The following is a 23,017-nucleotide window of genomic DNA, read 5'->3' as shown; positions in this document are numbered from 1 at the left end:
GCTGATCTGTGGAGTCCACAGTGTTCTGAGTTCCCTTCTCAGTCCTGGGGGGCAGGAGGCAAGATGGTCATCCCCTGATGACAGGCAACAAGCACCAGCACTGGAGAATCCAGTGGAAAACCAACAAGCACCCAGAGGTGTGCCTAAGCATGAAGCTGAGAAACATCCGCAGCCCCAAGCCTATGCAGAGGAAGTGGAGGCAGCCTAAATTCCTAACCCAGGAGCGTAAGTACTCCAGAACCCTGGAGATTTGCCAGGGCATGGAGGAAAGAGGACCCTGCTACACCAGAGTTTTGTGTAGAAAGGGTGAGGCAGCTTAGACTGCCATTCCAGGTGAACTGGTGCTCCAAATGCCTGGAGATCTGCCTGGGTGTGGAGCACAGAAGGCCCAGCGGCACCATGGTCTCTGCACAGGAAACAGTGAGTGACTCAGGATGCTGAATCAGGTGAGCAGGTGCTCTAACTGCCTGGAGATCTGCCTGGATGTGAAGCAGAAAGGGCCCCTCCTGCACCTGGATGTCTGCAAAGGAAGGGTGGGGCAACTCAGGCTGCCAATCCAGGTGAAGTGAGCAGGTGCTTTGAATGCCTGGAGATCTGCCTGGGCATGCAGTGAAGAGGGCTCCGCTATACCAGGATCTCTGGACAGAGGGGGTGGAGCAGTTCAGGATGCAGAACCAGGCAAGCGGGTGCTCCAATCTGCCTGGGTGTGGAATGAAGACGGCTCCCTGCACAATTTTTGCAAACTTTTTTTTATAACTCTCAAAATTAATACTACTACTTTTGACTTCACAGTATTTTTGCCTTACATATCTTTCTTGATAAGGACTATTTCATCTTCTAAACTTAAGAAACATGAACAAACAGGTACAAGACCACACTCCTGAAAATCCTAAGATTACCTAAATTAGCACATAATCAAAATTTCCAACTATGTCTTTAGAATGATCCTTCAGAGAATTGTTCTCTTCTACATCTTCTAATTACTTAAGTTACAATGCCCTAATCTGGTTGGGTGCAGTGGTTCATGCCTGTAATCCCAATACTTTGGATGTCCGAGGCCAGAGGATCACTTAAGCCCAGGAGTTTAAAACCAGCCTGGGCAACACAAGAAAATTCTGTTTCTACAAAAGAATTTTTTAAAAAATAGCCAGACATGATGGCATATGCTTGTAGTCCCAGTTACTCAGGAGGCTAAGGCAAGAGGACTGTTTGAGCCCAGGAGGTTGAGAATGCAATGAGCCGTTATCAGGCCACTGTAGCCTGGGCAACAGGGTGAAATGCTGTCTCAGAAAAAAAAAAAAGTCCTATCTTCTATAAAGATTTTAAAAAGAGGTAACAGGGCCAGTATAGAAAATTATTTTGCAACATCATTTGGTAGAGTTATAAAGTTAAAACAAAGCTTGTGACTTCTGTGGTTGTTGCAGAGATAGCATTAATTTATCTACAACTACATGTCACTAACTCTGTCCTTAATCAATAAGGGAGAGGAAGGAGGTCAATCAGAAACACATGAGGACAAGCTTTTTAAAAATCCAAATCTGTGCCCTGACCGCCAGAGAACAATGGAGAGAAAGAAGAAAAGGAGGCGAGAGTTGTTTCTCTATATGAAAATATATGCAGCATGATGCCAAAGCAGACAGAAAGAAAAAGAAAAAGTTTGCCTTTTTTTTAAAGTAAGAGACTTCTGAAAGATGGAGTAAAAGCTTAATTTAAAAAGACCCCAAGAATGGCCAATACATTTGGCACTGTCAAATCAATACTCCTATTCCCAACACTAAATCTCTATGAGAAATTAATCACATAATTCACCTGGAAATGAATTCTCATTAGACGGTTCCAACTCCTTCGAAAGAAAGAGAAAACAATGTTGTGGGGAGGAGTGTTAAACAGAAAAATAAATTGAACAGTCTGAAAAACTGTTTACTAGCACAGCACACCAATTTCAATGAGTTTTACACACTTGCCAAAAGAAAAAAGATACCCTAAGGGAGGAAAATCTATTGTATATTAAATAAGAATTAAATAAAATGCTATTTAGTAATAAGAGGCGTGATACACTGCACATGTGAAATATTCCAAAAATAATGAACTTACTTGCTTTTCCCTTTGTATACTGTAGCATAAGATCCTTCCCCTAGTTTTTCCAGCTTTTCATATGAGTCAGCTTTTCCAAATTTGGGACTTGTTGGCTAAAAATGAAGCACAGGGTAAGCAAAACAGATTATATCAAATTAATTAACAACAAATACCATAATTTTGCTGAGAATGTACAGATTCTCTGTCACTTTTTAAATAACTGTTTTTTCTGGCATATATATTTATTTTTCAAAACAACATAATAAACAGGGTACAAAACTCAAAAAATGCAAATAAACACAATGAAGAATGAAATTATTCCCATAATCTAACCAGGGAACCACTGTTAATATTTTGATATCTGCTCTTCCAGTGCTATCTGTAAGCTGATGACTGCTTTCTTACATAAATGAAACTGCACTACATCTACTGTTTTTTAACCTGACCCTACCTTTTTTATTCAATAAATTGTGAATACTTTACATGTTATTATACAATCTTCTAAATCTTCTAAAATATGAGCTGGTAAACTGTGGCCCATGGGCCAAATCCAGCCCACTACCTGTTTTTGTATATCCCATAAGTTTAGAATAGTTTTTACTTTTTTAATGGTTGAAGGAAACAAAGCAAAATAAGAATAAAATTTCATGATATGTGAAAATAATACGAAAATTAAATTTTAGTGTTCATAAAGTTTTACTGAAACACAGTCGTGGTCATTCACTTGTATATTTTTTCATGGTTTTCAAACTACAACAGAGCTGTAGTTCCAATATGGATCACATGGCTGACAAAGCCGAAAATATTTAGTGTATCCCGTTGTAAATCATGATGGTATAATATTCAGCCATATAAAGGTACTCCTCTGATACCTTTTAGTGATAATTCAAACAGATAATCAGAAGATGTTATCACTTAGCTATCACTAATACAAAATGGAACTCTCTTACATACACATAAATCAATCCTTAAGGCATAGCTGCCACCAAGTAACTCTTCCTTAAGACAGGTCACATCCCAACAGGACCAAAAAACATGCTAAGAGGGAGTGACCTCATCACTCTTATTGTGCTCAACTCCCACCCCAACTTTAAATAACTATGGAGCAAGAAAAGGGGAGTGTTGTCCTCCGTGGTGGAGAAGCATTCACCTTTTATTTCAATAAGAAATGATCTATTATTATACTGTTGCTATTAAATAAAAGGGTAATACCAAAGCATATTAGAAAATGATAATTACACAAGGAATGAAAAATATCTTATTAAAGAGATTTATTCCAATATAAATATATACATACATATACATAATTCATAAAAGGTGGCTAATATTTGTAGTACTTCATAAATAACCAACTTCAGAAGTTTAGAACTTGTATTCTTGAAGTTGGGCTTGAACACTACTTTTGAGTATACTCCTGTACCACTTACCAAAAAACACACATGTGGGCAACGATTCTGACTCCTACTATTTATTAGGATTTTACGCGGCCAGTTGAATATACATTTCTTACTTCCTTCCCACCCAAAATACCCCATCATGACTGAAAAGTTATTTTTCAAAAATAATAAATCAGAATTAGAAACAGAAAACAGAGTGCCAATATCTAATCAGAAATTTTGAAGAATTCTGAAAGAAGGTAATCAGAATCAAAACTTCAGGGAAAAGCCTGACCATGTAGGAGAAGACTATTAAAGAAAAGAAGCAGGAACCTCTAAGTGAACATGAGACCAACCAACACATAAACAGTTGAGACTGCAGTGTCCTCCCAAGCAAGCTGCAGAGGCATCTGCGCAGGAGACGGCTTAGAGTGTGGTATCTGAGCAGAGCAAGAACTCAAGTAGCCAATACCCTACAAGAGAAAAAGCAATGTCTCCCCATCCCCCAAGCTGTAATCCCTTTCACACAATCAGCAGAGACAATTTACAGAAAATAAAATAAGCTGACAGTGATTCTCAAGTACAAATATGAATATACAACCAAAAATCACAAATCATTTTAGGAGAATCAACATCCTAAAAGAGAAGGATAAAATTCAGTGGGCAGATAAGCTAAAACCTTGGAAGGCAGGTTGACATTGCAAAGGTAAGGATAACTTTAAATAGGCCAGGCGCGGTGGCTCACACCTGTAATCCCAGCATTTTGGGAGGCAGAGGAAGGCGGATCACGAGGTCAGGAGATCGAGACCATCCTGCCCAACATGGTGAAACCCCATCTCTACTAAAAATACAAAAATTAGCTGGGCATGGTGGTGCACATCTGTAGTCCCAGCTACTGGGGAGGCTGAGGCAGGAGAATTGCTTGAACCCCAGAGGCTAAAACAGTAATAAGCTCAATGGCTGAACAGAATTCTCCCAGAAAACTTCAGGGAGAGGTTGCATCTAAATAGAAAATTTATTCAGCAAACGTATTGTCACAGATTGTAATAGCTGCAAAAAGACAGTTAAGCAATATTTTCAAAATTAAAAGGAAAAATAATTTTGCATAATTAATACTATACTCAAGACAGTCCCTCAAGTGAAATATGGAAACACAACAATTTTACTACCCACAGAAAAAAATCTAGATATAAAATTATCTCAATGTAAGATGTAGCTGGAGTGATGGGGGGACAAGGCAAGGAAGAGTAGGAAAGAAGAAATAAAACCACACTGAGTTTTCTTGAATAAATCAGAATATATTGCAGATACAGATTGAAACTCCAAATGCATACCTTTTAGAATGTTTCTTAACCTTTAAAAGGGAATCAGTAAATTGATATAAATAAGGTGTACAAATCCCAAACAAATTGGGGAGGGAGGAATGGGAAAAAAAATGCAATGAAAGAGAAAGAGGGTAAGGAGTGAGAGGTTAGAGGAGGAGGCATATTCAGTAAGAAAGCATGCAAAGTTTTGTAAAACAAGAATTTTATAAAATAATAATAAATTTTATAAAATAAGAATAAAGTCCAAACATATCAATGATTACAATAAACATAAATGAATCAACTTCCCCTATTAAAGGAAAAGCTCTCCGATTAAAAAAACAAAGAAAATATAGCAATATGCTATTAAGAAGAGATTTAACGAGAGTAAATCTGAAAATAAAGGAGGAAGGGAAAAATATAGCTCAATAAGCATTTTTAAAAATAATACCAATAGTAGTATTGATAGCAGACAAGACAGAATTTACAAAACAATAAATAGATTAAATTAGTATCTCCCATAAAAAATGAATGTTAAAAATCCACCAAGAAGTCTAATAAACTAGTAAACTAGTAAAGGCCAAATAACATAGTTTTGAAATGTATCAATTGTTGGTGCAATAAAGTGAGAAACTGTTGGTGATAATGAAAGACAAGCATACACATTGACAGAGCAAGCAAGTAACTAATAATTAAGGGATCTATGGGGCTCAAATATTAGAAACAATGGCTTAATTAATATACATATTCATATATTTATAATCTTTCAAGCACACATTTAAAATTCACCAAAAAATGATCATAGATTCAGTCACAAAGATGATCTCAATATTGAAAACTGCAAAAACATTTCAAGTTGCTTTTTCTGAACACAATGCAATTAAATTAGAAAGTAAGACTATAATTAACAAAACCGTACTATATTTGGGATTCCTGCTAAATGAGTAGATTTTAGCTGTTCTCGCCACAACAAAAAAAATGGGTAACTATATGAGATGATAGATATGTTAATTTGCTTCACTACAGTAATCATTTTACTATCTATATGTATCCCATAACACCACGCTATATAGATTAGAATCCCTAATCCAAAAACCTTAAAACCAAAATGTTCCAAAAATCTGAAACTTTTTGAACACCAGCATGATGCCACAAGTGGAAAATTCCACACCTGACCTCATGTGACAGGTGCACAAAATTATTTAAAATATTGTATAAAATTACATTCAGACTATGCATATAAGCTACATATGAAACATGAGTGAATTTCATGTTTAGACTTGGGGTCCCCTTCCTAAGATATCTCATGTATATTCCAGAATCCAAAAAAATCTTAAAGCCAAAATACCTCTGTACCAAGCATTTCAGATAGGGGATGCTCAATCTATGTATCTTAAATATATACAACAAATGTTATCTTGTTGAAATAAAAAAATTAAAGCTGAATAGTTTAACAACATGGGTTTAAAAAAATAAAAATTTAAAATTCATAAATATATGACAATGAGAGCATGACCATTTAAGATCTATGGCATGTAGCCAAATCAACACATAAAAGAAAATTTAAATATATGCATATAATAGAAAACAATAAAGCAGTATGATTTAGACTTTTAATGGCAGCTAGAAAAGAAGCAACAAAGAACACAGTAGGATGAGATTAATAAAGACAATGAAAGATATTTGTAAAATATAAGACAAAAGTATTGTAAACATGATTAATAAAACCAAATGCTATTTGTAATGACCATTAAAACAGATAATTATCTGGAAAATCTCATTAAAAAGAGAACTAAATAAACACTGGAAATACAAAGAGAACATAACTCAGTTTAAGAACGAATGTTTTTGTTGTCGTTAATTAACCTGGAATACTATGAACAGCTTTATACCAAAATATTCAAAATTTAGTACATACTTTCTAGAAAAAATTAATTACCCAAATTGACCTCAGCAAAATACAAAAACTAAGACACAATAAACATAATAAATTTAAAGAGTTAATCTTAAAAATATAATCTTCTAAGGGCAACTTCTACTAAAATTTAAGAAACAGATATACTAAGTTGTATGAAGCAGATAGCATAAAAATATAAAATGCTTCTAACCAGCAAAACCCTATTACCAAAATTAACTAACTAATTAAACAAAAGGCCAAGTATCACAAACATAGGAGCAAAAATTCTAAGAAAATTTTTAAAAATTAATTTCTGCAAATGTGCTACAAGAATAATATACCATGGCCAAATGAGATTTATCTCATTAATTCAAAAATGATTCAACCTCAAAAAATTTACTAATATATTTCCCTACATAAAAGAAAAATGCTGAAAAATAATTTTTAAAATTCAGTATACTGTGTATCTGAAATAAAATCATAAAATTATGTAATCTAGTAACAAAGGAAAGGTTCCAAATTCAATATTATTTTTATAGAAACCTGTAACAAACCTCATATTAAATGGTGAAATATTTGATCCATTACTTTTAAATGCAAGAACAAGACAGGAAACCACCCAACTTCCACTATTTGGCGGTTATTAACGAGTATTTGTGCTTTAGATACTAATCTCTTCCATAAAATAGGAACCTATTATGTTAATCCTTACAATAACAAATATATCTCTAAATATGTCCAAACGTTAGGGGCTTAAAATTAAAGCCACAGAGATTGTAGAAAACAGCCACATATTAAAATTTTCTACTATCCAATTCACCTGTAAATAGAGTAAAGGCTCAATGGTTGAAGTCAACCCACTACACATAAACTTCCATGAGGTTGTTTCCTCATTCTGTGTAATGAAAAAGAACTTAATTTATGTGTGGAACTAAACAGATTTTTGCAAAATCTAAAGTCAGATTTATTCAGGTGTATATAGCACCAGGTTACCTAAAGCTGTGTAGACTGAGGAGGTATTATCAGGCAACTACTGTTACTCATCATTAATGCCAATAAAAAGAGAAGAAACAAATTCATCTTTGAGAGTCCCAACTATTAATCCAGCCTATCTCTAGACAGTGGCACCTTCAATGGAAGAATGACTGTGGCAAATGCTGAGAGAACTGCTGGAAAATTAGTAAGTGCTGCAAGAAAGCTTCCAGGGTCAAGTACTCAATCTGCACTGCTGGACACAACAGTAACCCATTTCCTGACCAAGCATTCAATATGGGTTCAATTCCTCCTCAAGCTCCATGATTACTAATTTTATAATGAAATATAGATCAAAAATAGAATTCCTGCCTTCACAAAATCAGAGCTCCTAGAGCTACATAACACTGTAGGCATCATTTACTCTAATACAAATATATAAAAATGAAAACTTCCCAGAAACACCGATTTGCCCAAGACCATACACTGAATTTCAATTAAATATTTTTCCTTAAAGTAAAGCCATCTAAGTAATCTGCTCCCTTTTAGCATTCAGTATGCGAAAACAAAACTAGCAGCACAAATTTTGCTAGCACTCAGTACGAGAAAACAAAACTAGCAACACAAATTAACAGTGTTTAAAGAAAAAATCCTAATCAAATAACAAGGGTTTATTTTATACATATGTATGGATTGCTAGAGGTGTCATAACAAAACACCACATACTTGGTAGCTTCAACAACAAAAATTTATTTTTTCACAGTTTTGGAAGCTAGAAGTCCAAGATCAAGGTTTTGGCAGGGTTTGTTTCTCCTGAGTCCTCTCTCCTTGGCTTGCAGATGGCCACCATCTCATGTGTCCTCACATGGCCTTCCCTCTGGCTGACGGGATCCCTGGTGTCTCTACACTTCTTGCAACGACACCAGTCATATTATATTAGAGTCACACCCAATGACCAAAATTTAATTTAGTCACCTCTTTTAAAACCTTACCTTCAAATACAGTTACATTTTCAGGTACTGGGGGCTGGGACATCAACATAGGAATTTTAAGGGAACAGTATGCAGTCCATAACACACACACACATTCTCTCTCTCTCTCTCTCCCCCCCCCCCACCATATATATATTTATGCAGATAGCATAAAATACAAATATATATATGTGTGTATATAGATATATGAAGGACAAAGATATTTCAAAAAATAATATAGAAAGGAACGGAGGGAGGAGAAGAAGGGGGGGAGGGTATAAGATATTTTTTAGGAATTTAACTCGGTTCCATGTAATTTAAACTATGATTACAATGATGAGCTCTTTAAGCATTATATTCCCTTAGGACCACCTATTTTTTTCTTCAAGAAATTTGTAAGATACAAACCATGTGTTGAGTTAAATCAAGTAAAATTTAATGGAAAATTACATTCAAAGTCGCCTGACTAGTCCTGTGTGGGTTATGTTCTCATGCATTTTTCATCACCAGGAAACAGCTTGTGAATGTCACACTTTACCATCACCCTCCTGAGCCTAAGTTTTAAATAGAAATTTTAAAACCTATATTAAACTTCAGTATAAAATGATCTTCAATGGGGAAAATATTGTGTTCACAGTTCCACTCTAAATTATTTAAAATCAGAATGAGAGGTCTGTGTGTTTGCTTTTGTGCTCCTTTAAGAATGAATCCAATCTAAGTTAAAAATGTAGCAGCGGAAAATTACCTTTTTATTCTTATTAGGAAATAAACTGCTAATGACTACTTAAAGTAAGTGTAAGACACAGTCACCACTTGGCAAGAGAATAGGAAGCCAAAATTTTCTCTTTCTGGAAAGGCACAAATAATTTTCAAGAAATGATATATTCACTCTACATAGATAGCTTTGTATAAAAGAGTTAATGTAATTGTTTTTAAGACAGACCATATTAAACTTACTACTTGAAAAAACTGTACTGAAGAAATTAGAAAACAAAATTTTTTTAATGAAAATCATTCATTCACAAGAAAGATTTAGTAAAGGAAGATGCTAGTGGTACAAAGTAGTCTATCTAATTAACTGGATTTGGATGCATTAACTGCTGTGGTTGTATTCTATATTCTGTTAACACTACAATGGCAGAAAATTAATATTTTCCCATATTTTGTGGTAAAACAACCAACATTATTTGCCCTGTGAAACTGATAGATAGACATTGTGGAAATACTCTGTAACTTACAAATCAATCATGCTGACTCCATAGGAAGAATCAAAGGCATGTAATTCCTATCTAAAACTTTTCCTAGTCTACAAAAGAATAGGCCTATGGAATAGGATGCATCCAAGAGACAGTCTCCACTTTGACAGTTAAGAGTCTTATAAAGTGAGTCTCCTATATTAAGTATGCAGAAATGGTCTGGTCTATAATTACTATATATATAAATAAGGAATCCAAATGCCAAATCTTTAAAGAGGTCAATAATAAAATTCTTCCTATCAAATGAATAAAAAAAGAATAATTCAGAAGGAGAGATTTTTATAATTAAAGTTGAGGCCTTTGTCTTTTTTTCCTTGCAACTTTATTAAATCATCACATTTAAATAAAGATGCTGGATCAAACCAAGGTGTAGTCAACCTTAAACATTATCTTTGGCTTTTTGATGTCAGATGTGTGGACGGATGAGAAACAGCTTTATGGGACAACTCTTCTCTGCTTATGACTTCCCTACTTAGAGTGTAGCCTTGAGATACCACTTTAGAGACGTGGAAATACAAGGCTAATCAGCAATTTCTAACAGACACTAACTGCATAGAGATGTGAAATTTAATGAGATGATGTCAATACTTTTTTTTAAAAAAACGAATAAAAGTATAGAGAACCGTCAATTATCTGGGCCAGCGGAGGGGAACACTGACATGGATAATGAAACGTGTACACAATGTTCCAGCTGAACAATGTTTGCCACTCTGCCATAAAGGTGTTCTTAACCCTTGACAGCTCTAGTTCATTGTCTGTATAATAATAATAATAACAACAAGTAGCTAATATCAAGTGATTACCTACCAGGCCTTAAGCTAATCATTTTACATGCATTACATAAACTTAATCTCTATCATACCACCATAAGGTTGGTTCTATTACTATCCCCATTTGAACATGAATAATTTACAGACTGAAAAAGTAACTCATCTAAAATCTTACAGTTACTGGCAGAACTGGAATTCAAACCAAGATGATCAGAATTGAAAATGATTTTCTTTGTTACTATTATACTGGTGGAATATTCCCACAGAGTCCTAACTCTCACCCACACGGAGGAAATATTAAACATGCTTCGGTCTGTCTTCTATTGAAACCCCACTCGCAAAAGCAAGCATGGGTGTCTGAACTGCATTTTTATAAACTTCATGAGTATACTTCAGTGTTCACTGTAATGATACCATGATATCCAGTAAGAATGTCCATAGCTTCATACTGACTTCACCGAAAATTGATTTTAACCCTCACACATAACTCCTTGCTTAAGATTGCTGAGTACCCCTTGAATTGAGGAAAACCATAATAGAGAATCACTTCTCCAGTACATTACACTGTAACTGTGAGAGTGGATATGAGGGTGAAAGAGGAAGGATTCAATCAGAACCACGTGGCCCCATTAAATAAGGATTTAAAGTCAAACCTGATTGGGCTAATTTTTATTTTGCCTTTGATCTCCAGAACAAGCTTTATCACCCAGCATTGACAGCCCTATTACAGCCACACTAAGGTAATGCATCATTGATAGGTAACTTGGTTATAAAATAGATCTAGGTGCTGCACAGAGGTATGGATCCAAACATCACACATGGTAACAACCTGTCAATGGGGCTTGGTTCTAATCTGGGAATTTTCCACTCCCCAGAAGAGGAAGTAATGCCAAGATGAGACACTCACCACACCCCAAGAACAAGTATCTAAAAACTGAAGTGAAACTCTCATTTGCAGGTTTGCACCCTCCTCCCACATCTCCCAGATTAGGCCTGCCTATCATGGGATATAGATTTTTATGGTGATGAAAAGAGGTAAATTTGGAGCAATTTGTGGAATGTAGAGAGGACCTTAACCTAAATACGAGTTTCTGAAAATATGCCCTCTTTAAGATCAGCTTATGACAGCACAACTCAATGAAATCCCTTCTAAATTGGTCCAGCAAGACAGGAAATCTCCCGTAGTACTCCCAAGAATTGCAGCTACTGAGGAGCACAGCTGGGTTAGGGGAGGTGGCAGGAATAGGGGAGGGAAGGTTTGTCATATCAATGACAGTATTAAACACTACACAGGGACTAGTCCTAGGAAAAGTGGGCACTCAATATATGTCTGAAACAAATTTAAAAACCCTGTCAAATACCCTCTTAAAATATACCACTATAAATAAAATCACATTCTTTATATTTTGCATGAATTTTAAAGTGCCACTATCTGAAGAAAAAAGAACAATCAGCCAGTTACATTAGCATGATGGCCACTGAGGTCAAGGCATTCTTGGTTCCTTGATTTCCATCAAGGCTTCTAATATATAATGGCCTGTATGTGAAGAGCATATAGATGTATACAGTTGGGAAGGCATGGTATTTTAAAATAGTTTTTAACACAGTATTTCCAAAAAACAATGCTTTCCTCATTAAAACAGTAGCTGCAATGCCATACTTTTATCATGTTCTCCTTCCTTTTCAGCTCTACTCTTGGAGCTTATATTTTATTTAAAATATTAAAGATAACTAATATTTTTTTTTTAAAATGATAAAAGTATGACATAAATCATGGTGACCCTTAAGGAAAGAGGTTCTTCCTTTGATGCTTATCAGCCATTGTTACATCCTCTAAGCACTGTAAAAAAGTAACACCCGTGTCTATAAGGCTCCCTTGCTTTTCCCATGCTTCCCATGGGTATTAACCGATCAATTCTTTACACTGCTGCAGGGGATGGAAAATGGCGTTATGCAAAAAGTGTTACTGTCTCCATTTTCTGCCCAATTCAGAATCCAGTGGAAATTAACCTTTCCACCAAAACAAACAAACAAACAAAAAAAACATAATAAAGTGCCCCTTCTTATCACAACAGGGCAGAGAACAAATAGGCAGCAGACAGGATTTGCTGGCAAGATGGCCAAATAGGAACAGCTCCCATCTGCAGCTCCCAGCGAGATTGACACAGAAGGCAAGTGATTTCGGCATTTCCAACTTAGGTACCCGGTTCATCTCACTGGGACTGGTTGGACAGGTGGTGCAGCCCACAGAGGGCTAGCCAAACCCGGGTAGGAAATCCCTCATCCAGGAAGCGCAAGGAAGCGCAATGGGTCGAGGGATTTCCCTCCCCCAGCCAAGGGAAGCCATGAGAGATTGTACCAGGAGGACGGTGCACTCTGGCCCAGATACTGTTATTCTACCACAGTGTTCACAACCGAAAGACCAGGAGATTCCCTCCAGTGCCTAGGCCACCAGGGCCCTGGGTTTCAAGCACAAAACTGGGCAGCCATTTGGGCAGACACCGAGCTAGCTGCAGCAGTTTATTTTTCATACCTCAGTGGCACCTGGAATCCCAGGGAGACAGAACTGTTCACTCCCTTGGAAAGGGGGCTGAAGCCAGGGATCCAAGTGGTCTGGCTGAGCAGGTCTCACCTCCATGGTGCCCAGCAAGCTAAGATCCACTGGCTTGAAATTCTCGTTGCCAGCTTAGCAGTCTAAAGTCGACCTGGGAAGCTTAAGCTAGGTGGGGGGAGGGGCATCACCTTTGCTGAGGCTTGAGTAGGTGGTTTTACCCTCACAGTGTCAACAAAGCTGCCGGGAAGGTTGAAATGGGCAGAGCCCACTGCAGTTCAGTAAGGCCAGGCCGAAGGCCACTGTGGCCAGACTCCTCTAGATTCCTCCTCTCTGGGCAGGGCATCTCTGAAAGAAAGGCAGCTGCCCCAAGTCAGGGACTTAGAGATAAAACCCCCATCTCCCTGGGACAGAGCAACCAGGGAACGGTGTGGCAGTGGGCACAGCTTCAGCAGACTTAAACATCCCTGCCTGACAGCTCTAAAGAGAGCAGTGGATCTCCCAGCACGGTGTCCAAGCTCTGATAAGGGACAGACTGCCTCCTCAAGTGGGTCCCTGAACCCCATGTAATCCTAACTAGGAGACACCTCTCAGTGGGGGCCAACAGACACTCATACAGGATAACTGTGGCTGGCATCTGGTGGGTGCCCTTCTGAGATGAAGCTTCCAGAGGAAGGAACAGGCAGCAATCTTTGCTGTTGTGCAGCCTCGGCTGGTGATACCCAGCAAACAGGGTCTAGATTGGACCTCCAGCAAACTCCATCAGACCTGAAGCAGAGGCATCTGACTGTTAGAAGGAAAACTAACAAAGAGAAAGGAATAGCATCAACATCAACAAACAGGATGTCCACTCAGATACCCCACCCAAAGGTCACCAACATCAAAGACCAACGGTAGATAAATCCACGAAGATGGGGAGAAACCAGCACAAAAAAAGCTTAAAATTACAAAAACCAGAACACCTCTTCTCCTCCAAAGGATCACAACTCCTCGCCAGCAAGGGAACAAAACCAGATGGAGAATGAGTCTGACAAACTGACAGAAGTAGGCTTCAGAAAGTGGGTAATAACAAACTTCTCTGAGCTAAAGGAGCATGTTCTAACCCAACGCAATGAAGCTAAAAACCTTGAAAAAAGGTTAGACGAATTGCTAACTAGAATAACCAGTTTAGAGAAGAATATAAATGACCTGATGGAGCTGAAAAACACAGCACGAGAACTTCGTGAAGCATACACAATTATCAATAGCTCAATCAATCAAGGGAAGAAAGGATATCAGAGATTAAAGATCAACTCAATGAAAAACAGCAAGAAGATAAGACTGGAGAAAAAAGAGTGAAAAGAAACAAACAAAGCCTCCAAGAAATATGGGACTATGAGAAAAGACAAAAATCTACATTTGATTGTTGTACCTGAAAGTGACGGGGAGAATGGAACCAAGTTGGAAAACACTCTTCAGGATATCATCCAGGAGATCTTCCCCAACCTAGCAAGGCAGGACAACATTCAAATTCAGGAAATACAGAGAACACCACAAAGATACTCCTCAAGAAGAGCAACCCCAAGACACATAATCATTAGATTTACCAAGGTTGAAATGAACGAAAAAATGTAAGGGCAGCCAGAGAGAAGGGTTGAGTTACCCACAAAGGGAAGCCCATCATACTAACAGCAGATCTCTCAGCAGAAACCCTACAAGCCAGAAGAGAGGGGACACCAATATTCAACATTCTTAAAGGAAAGTATTTTACACAGTATTTCATATCCAGCCAAACTAAGCTTCATAAGGGAAGGAGAAATAAAATTCTTTACAGACAAGCAAATGCTGAGAGACACTGTCGCCACCAGGCCTGCCTTACAAGAGCTCCTGACGGAAGCACTAAACATGGAAAGGAACAAGCAGGACCAGCCACTGCAAAAACATACCAAATTGTAAAGACCATCAACACTATGAAGAAACTGCATCAACTAACGGGCAAAATAACCAGCTAGCATCATAATGACAGGACGGAATTCACACCTAACAATATTAACTTTAAATATAAACAGGCCAAATGTCCCAATTAAAAGACACAGACTGGCAAACTGGATAAAGAGTCAAGACCCATCAGTGTGCTGTATTAAGGAGATCCATCTCACATGCAAAGACAAACATACACTCAAAATAAAGGGATGGAAGAATATTTACCAACCAAACAGAAAGCAAGAAAAGCAAGGGTTGCAGACTTTAAAACAGACTTTAAACCAGGAAAGATAAAAAGAGACAAAGAAGGACACCACTAATGGTAAAGGGATCAATGCAACAAGAAGAGTTAACTATCCTAAACATATATGCACCCAATACAGGAGCACATTGACTCATAAAGCGAGTTCTTAGAGACCTACAAAGACTTAGACTCCCAAACAATAATAGTTGGAAACTTTAACACCCCACTGTCAATATTAGACAGATCAATTAGACAGAAAATTAACAAAAATATCAAGGACTTGAACTCAGCTCTGGACCAACCAGAACTAATAGACATCTACAGAACTCTCTCCACCTCAAATCAACAGAGTATACATTCTTCTCAGCACCACATCACACTTACACATAACTGGAAGTAAAACACTCCTCAGCAAACACAAAAGAATGGAAATCATAACAGTCTCTCAGACCACAGAGAAATCAAATTAGAACGCAGGATTAAGACACTCACTCAAAACCACATAAGTACATGGAAATGGAACAACCTGCTCCTCAAAGACTACTGGGTAAATAAGGAAATTAAGGCAGAAATAAAGATGTTCTTTGAAACCAATGAAAACAAAGACACAACATACCAGAATCTCTGGGACACATTGAAAGCAGTGTGTAGAGGGAAATTTATAGCACTAAATGCCCACAAGAGAAAGCAGGAAAGATCTAAAATTCACACCCTAACATCACAATTAAAAGAACTAGAGGAGCAAGAGCAAACAAATTCAAAATCTAGCAGAAGACAAGAAATAACTAAGATGAGAGCAGAACTGAAGGAGATAGAGACAGGAAAAACTCTTCAAAACATCAATGAATCCAGGAGCTGGTTTTTTGAAAGATCAACAAAATAGATAGGCCACTAGTCAGATTAATAAAGAAGAAAAGAGAGAAGAATCAAATAGATGCAATAAGAAATTATTAAGGGGATGTCACCACCAATCCCACAGAAATACAAACTACCATTAGAGAATACTATAAATACCTCTACACAAATAAACTAAAAAATCTAGAAGAAATGGATAAATTCCTGGACACATACACTCTCCTAAAACTAAACTAGGAAGAAGTCGAATCCCTGAATAGACCAATAAGTTCTGAAATTGAAGCAATAATTAATAGCCTACCAACCAAAAAAAGTCCAGGACCAGAAGGATTCACAGCCGAATTCTACCAGAGGTACAAAGGGGAGCTGGTACCATTCCTTCTGAAACAATTCCAAACAATAGAAAAAGGGAGAGTCCTCCCTAATTCATTTTATGAGGCCAGCATCATCCTGATACCAAAACCTGGCAGAGACACAACAAAAAAAGAAAATTTCAGGCCAATATCCCTGATGAACATTGATTCAAAAATCCTCAATAAAATACTGGCAAACCAAATCCAGCAGCACATCAAAAAGCTTATCCACCACAATCAAGTCGGCTTCATCCCTGGAATGCAAGGCTAGTTCAACTTCTGGAAATCAATAAATGTAATCCATCACATAAACAGAACCAAGGACAAAAACCACATGATTATCTCAATAGATGCAGAAAAGACCTTCGACAAAATTCAACAGCCTTTCATGCTAAAAAGTCTCAAGAAACTAGGTATTGATGGGACGTATCTCAAAATAAAAGAGCTATTTATGACAAACCCACAACCAATATCATACTGAATAAGCAAAAACTGGAAGCATTCCCTTTGAAAACCAGCATAAGACAAGGATGCCCTCTCTCACCACTCCTATTCAAAATAGTAATTGGAAGTTCTGGCCAGGGCAATCAGGCAAGAGAAAGAAATAAGGGATATTCAATTAGGAAAAGAGGAAGTCAAATTGTCTCTGTTTGCAGATGACATGATTGTATATTTAGAAAACACCATCATCTCCACCCAAAATCTCCTTATGCTGATATGCAACTTCAGCAAAGTCTCAGGATACAAAATCAATGTGCAAAAATCACAAGCATTCCTATACACCAGTAACAGACAAACAGAGGGCCAAATCATGAGTGAATTCCCATTCACAATTGCTACTAAGAGAATAAAATACCTAGGAATACAACTTACAAGGGATATGAAGAACCTCTTCAAGGAGAACTACAAACCACTGCTGAACGAAGTAAGAGGACAAACAAATGGAAAAACATTCCATGGTCATGGATACGAAGAAACAATATTGTGAAAATGGCCATACTGCCTAAAGTAATTTATAGATTCAATGCTACCCACATCAAGCTACCACTGACTTTCTTCACAGAACTGGAAAAAACTACTTTAAAGTTCATATGGAGCCTGCATAGCCAAGACAATCCTAAGCAGAAAGAACAAAGCTGGAGGCATCACACTACCTGACTTCAGACTATACTACAAGGCTACAGTAACCAAAACAGCATGGTACTGATACCAAAACAGATATATAGACCAATGAACAGAACAGAGACCTGAGAAATAACACCACACATCTACAACCATGTGATCTCTGACAAACCTGACAAAAACAAGAAATGGGAAAAGGTTTCCCTATTTAATAAGTGGTGTTGGGAAAACTGGCTAGCCATATGCAGAAAGCTGAAACTGGATCCTTTCCTTACACCTTATACAAAGTTAACTCAAGATGGCTTATAGACTTACACATAAGACCTAAAACCATAAAAACCCTAGAGGAAAACCTAGGCAATACCATTCAGGATATAAGCATGGGCAAACACTTCATGACTAAAACACCAAAAGCAATGGCAACAAAAGCCAAAATTGACAAATGGGATCTAATTAAACTAAAGAGCTTCTGCACAGCAAAAGAAATTATCATCAGAGCGAACAGGCAACCTCCAGAATGGGAGAAAATTTTTATAATCTATCCATCTGACAAAGGGCTAATATCCAGAATCTATGAAGAACTTAAACAAATTTACAAGAGAAAAAAAACAAACATCAAAAATAGGCAAAGGATATGAACAGACAATTCTCAAAAGACGACATTATGTAGCCAACAAACATATGAAAAAAAGCTCATCATCACTGATCATTAGATAAATGCAAATCAAAACCACAATGAGATACCATCTCATGCCAGTTAGAATGGCGATCATTAAAACATCAAGAAACAACAGATGCTGGAAAGGCTGTGGAGAAATAGGTACACTTTTACACTGTTGGTGGGGGTGTAAATTAGTTCAACCATTGTGGAAGACAGTGTGGCGATTCCTCAAGGATCTAGAACTACAAACACCATTTGACCCAGCAATCCCATTACTGGGTATACACCCAAAGGATTGTAAATCATTCTGCTATAAAGACACATGCACACATATGTTTACTGTGGCACTGTTCACTATAGCAAAGATTTGGAACCAACCCAAATGCCCATCAATGATAGACTGAATTAAGAAAATGTGGCACATATACACCATGGAATACCATGCAGCCACAAAAAAGGACGAGTTCATGTCCTTTGCAAGGACATGGATGAAGCTGGAAACCATCATTCTCAGCAAACTAACAGAAGAACAGAAAACCAAACACGACATGTTCTCACTCATAAGTGGGAGTTGAACAATGAGAACACATGGACACGGGGAGGGGAACATCACACACCAGGGCCTGTCGGGAAGTAGGGGACTAGAGGAGGGATGGCATTAGGAGAAATACCTAATGTAGATGACAGGTTGATGGGTGCAGCAGTCCACCATGGCACGTGTATACCTATGTAACAAACCTACACATTCTGCACATGCACCCCAGAACTTAAAGTATAATTTTAAAAAAAAGAAAAAAAAATGTTTTAAAAGGGTAGCAAATAGAAAGGACTCAGAATAAAAAAGGATATTATAATATCCTGCTAAAAGAGAAAACGAAGCCATTTCCAGTTTGATAAGGTAAAAGACACTTTTCCAGGGCACATTGAATTGAAGCAAAAATTCCTAAAATAAAAAGAAAGCAATGCAGTTCCCACACAAAGTAATATAAATGCCCTAATATATATTTTAAAAAGTTATCCCAGGGTGAACCAGGAAAGGGTAAGCCCAAGAGGATCTAAAGAAATTTAAAAATACAATAGAGAAACAGTGAAAATTTCCAGAAAGCTTGATGACTTGAACACATGTATTTATCTCTCCCCCTTACAAATCCATACTAAAACAATAGTAAAATTAAAACCCATAAGGGCAATCAAAATTAGTATAGAAAACACTAGAGACAAGACAGAAATAAAAATGTAAAGACAGGACACAAATAGTTGAGAGGTCACATTGCCTAGGATGAGTGAAAACAAACAAACAAACAAACAAAAAACCTTGATACCTACATGATCCAAGGCTTAAGCCAGTAAGAAATAAGTCAATTCATACTTCAGAGTCCCAAAAATACTCACAAACTGGAGCTGAAGTTCAAATTGGGGCTACAAATGATATGATTAGTTGGAGTGAATTTAAGCTGGAGGTCTTTGCCCCTAGTCTCCCTCGGCCAGCCCTCTATCCCTTCCTAGTCCCGCCAAAGATGTATTCCCTGAAGAGGCTGAATCAGAGAATTCAGCTGGGGCTTGGATACCAGGCAGAGTGGATATCAGATTGAAGAATCATACTGAATGAAAAAAAAAAAATCATGAGAAAGTCTGCATAGAGAACTGAAAGGTCCTCAGTCCCTTCTTGATCATCTCAGAATAGTGACAGCTAGGTTTATATGTCCTAAAAAAAATAAATTAGGAAAGTCCATTTTGGGAGAAACACCCAGTAACGAAAACAAGATCAAGAGATAGTAACATTTGAGAGTACTTAAATAAGACAACTAGGTCTTCACCAATAGTTCCTATGCTGAAGGCCACCAACTGACCAGCCACCCAGGCACAAAGCTTCCAATCAGCTTCTGAGTACATTACTCATAACATAAACTGATAGCCAACAGTTTCTCTCCAAGAGGCATGACATAGACCCACCAAAAATCTCAACAGGTAAGGCAGAGACCAAAACAAATAAACAGAAACAAGAAACTCAAAGGAAATCCAGAAAAATTCAGAGAATATATAAAAGGAAAGAAAATTTCCCAAGCTACATTTTGTATCCTCAGAAACATATGAAGTGATATGTTATTCGTTGAAATAAAACAGTATAATTTTTAAAAGAGCATTCAAAGAATAAGAAAGAGTTTGTGGAAATAAATGTTAGTATAATTAAAAATGTAATTAAAGGGTTAAAAATTAAAGTTAAAAAAACCAAGAAGGTAGGAAAAAAAGATTTAAAATAACAGGGAAAAGGTAAGGTAACTAGAAGATCAATCCAATAATGCCAACATCCATCTAATAAAATGTTTTTAAAAAAGAGAGAAGATTAAAAAAATTAAACATATAAGAAAACTTGTTGAAACTGAAAGAAATTAACTTGAAAATTGAAAACACCCATTGAACACCAAGAAAAAGGATGACACCAGGGATAAAAAGAAAGTCCTAGAAAGTTCCACAAAGAAAAAAGCAGATAAAGAATGAATTGGGAAATCAGAATAGTCTAGGGATGTCAGTGCAATCTAGGCACCTAGAAAACAATAAAATAAGGTATTCAAAAGTCTAAGAAAAAATTATTTTCTAAACTAGAATCATATACTTGACCAGATTATTAACGAAGTAATCAATGACAGATAAAAACATAGTCATATGGCAAATCCTCCATCACCTTTTCTCAAGAAGCTACTGGAGGATATACTTTAGAACAATGAAATAAACCAAGAACAAGTAAGACATGTAACCCAGAGAATGGGTATCTAACATTAAAAAAGGAGGAAAAAATTCTCAGAAGAGGAAGCCTTATGACTATAGGATTAGAGATTAACCAATCTATATTAAATTATGACTATAAAGAACTGCCAGGACAATCTCAGTGGGGGAGAAAAACTGATAGATTATCTGATTTGTTTTGGAGGCATTTTACAGTTTTGGCAAATAGTTGCAGGCCTCAAATTGTGTTTAAAATTATGCTAATTTGAACAAAGGAAAAGCAGACAATGACAACTAAGAAAATCAAAAAGTTGTGCAAGGAAGGAAATTTACTCATAGCACACTTGTGGTTTCCTTATGATCAAAATTTATATTATCATACAACTGTAAATAATGTATATTAATTTAAGCCAAAAAAATAGGAAAAAATGTATTTGAGAATAGAAACATAACAGAGAACATTCTCTCTTGGTGTGTTTCTTTCTAACTTGTAAATCACTAGTTATATCTAAAGTCTGTTTCCCTCTAACACTTCTTTCTGGACATTCTCTTTCCTTTGGTCCTATTGAATCTACCCTACACAGATTTCTACTCCAGCATTTTCCATTCAGTACTAGGCTTTGTCCCGGAAAAGAACTTCAATTTGTCATTTTAGGGAAGTCACATGAGCAAGACTGGTGGACTACCCCCACAAAAAGATTGGATTAACACAAGTGAACAAATTTTGACATTTATTCTGCAATGAAATTCTTTGTGAATTTGCTAATTTCAAAACTATCCTTACTGCCTACACAGTAAAGTTCAATAACCTCTCCAAGGGTTTGAAATACAAAAGACATTTAATTATAAATTCCTCTAACTAGAAACAATTAAGGGGGAAAAATGATTTTTCCAAAAATAAGTTGAATCATTTCATTCATTTGCTTGCTCAGTGCTTATAAATAAGGAGTCCATATATAGTTTGCTCTCTCTCTTCCAAAACATTCAACCACCCTGGGAGAGAATGCATAATAAGGCACTGATAAAGTTTCATGCTGTCTTCCAGCACAGCATGCTATTATTGTAAGAGGGCTATTCCTTCTGTTTACCCAGTGATAAACAAAAAGATTGCACTTACCGAGCTGGGGCTGGAGTGCCGCCTAACTTTAGGTGACTCTTTGACAGTGGAGGAGGTCTTAAAGTTAATGCAAGCATTGTTCTCAGAATGCACCCTCTTTACTTGATTAGCTGGTTTCTCAAATGGGTCAAAAGTGCTCTGTGTCCTCTGAACTCTGACTTTTTTATCCTCAGGAATTGTGTCCAGGGGTTTGATCACTGAGTCCATTCCCTGGCAGTTCCGTGTAGACATCTTTGTGACACATATCTGAGAAAAGAAGAAATTAAATTCAGAACTCTTCACTGCAACTTTAATATCACTAAACATGGCAATATATTACTCTAGAAAGCATGCCAATTTCAGTTTCAGGAAATACCCAAAAAGCCCACATTCTAAAAGCTGCATCAGCATAAATTACAGTACAAAAAATTCCTCACAATCATTCTGTTTATACTCACTTAGAGCTTACACTAAAAAATCTACCTCTAAAATGAGAAACTTAAGGCCCAGGCTGCTAGTAGTACCCTAAGATGATTCTTGAACTCTGTCACATGTTTTACCATCTGACTGGAAGTGGTTTATTTCTGAATCATTAAGAGGTTGGGTAACTGGCCTTAATTTAAAAAACAAAAAATAGGCAAATCAGATGCACACTAACTGATGGGTCATCCTATAAGCAGCTAACCTAGGCTAGAGAAGGAAAGCGCATTATGTTGTTTAAAAGTTTTATGCATGAATATGTATACTTAAAATCTGTCCCCATCTTGATTTCATCTCCCAATTGGAATGAATGGAGCTAATGGTTAGAGATATTAAAGAACTGAGGA

The 23,017-nt window shown here is 36.9% G+C and overlaps 1 protein-coding gene across 9 annotated transcripts in view; it reads right to left on the bottom strand.

Annotated features, from left to right (window-relative positions):
* CDK14 (cyclin dependent kinase 14) overlaps nt 1-23,017 on the bottom strand; it is a 581,124-nt gene that overhangs the window by 431,674 nt on the left and 126,433 nt on the right. For all 9 annotated transcript variants that reach the window (XM_017956186.2, XM_021935106.2, XM_031664857.1 and 6 more), the window contains 2 exon segments: nt 22,212-22,457; nt 2,095-2,189 (listed from right to left, as the gene is read on the bottom strand). In XM_017956186.2, the coding sequence (XP_017811675.2) occupies nt 2,095-2,189; nt 22,212-22,457 (341 nt within the window).

This window comes from Papio anubis, chromosome 4 (genome assembly GCF_008728515.1).
Source record: "Papio anubis isolate 15944 chromosome 4, Panubis1.0, whole genome shotgun sequence".
Taxonomy (NCBI): domain Eukaryota; kingdom Metazoa; phylum Chordata; class Mammalia; order Primates; family Cercopithecidae; genus Papio; species Papio anubis.
The sequence above is the reverse complement of the archived record's forward strand: the minus strand, read 5'-3'. Positions and strand labels throughout refer to the sequence as shown.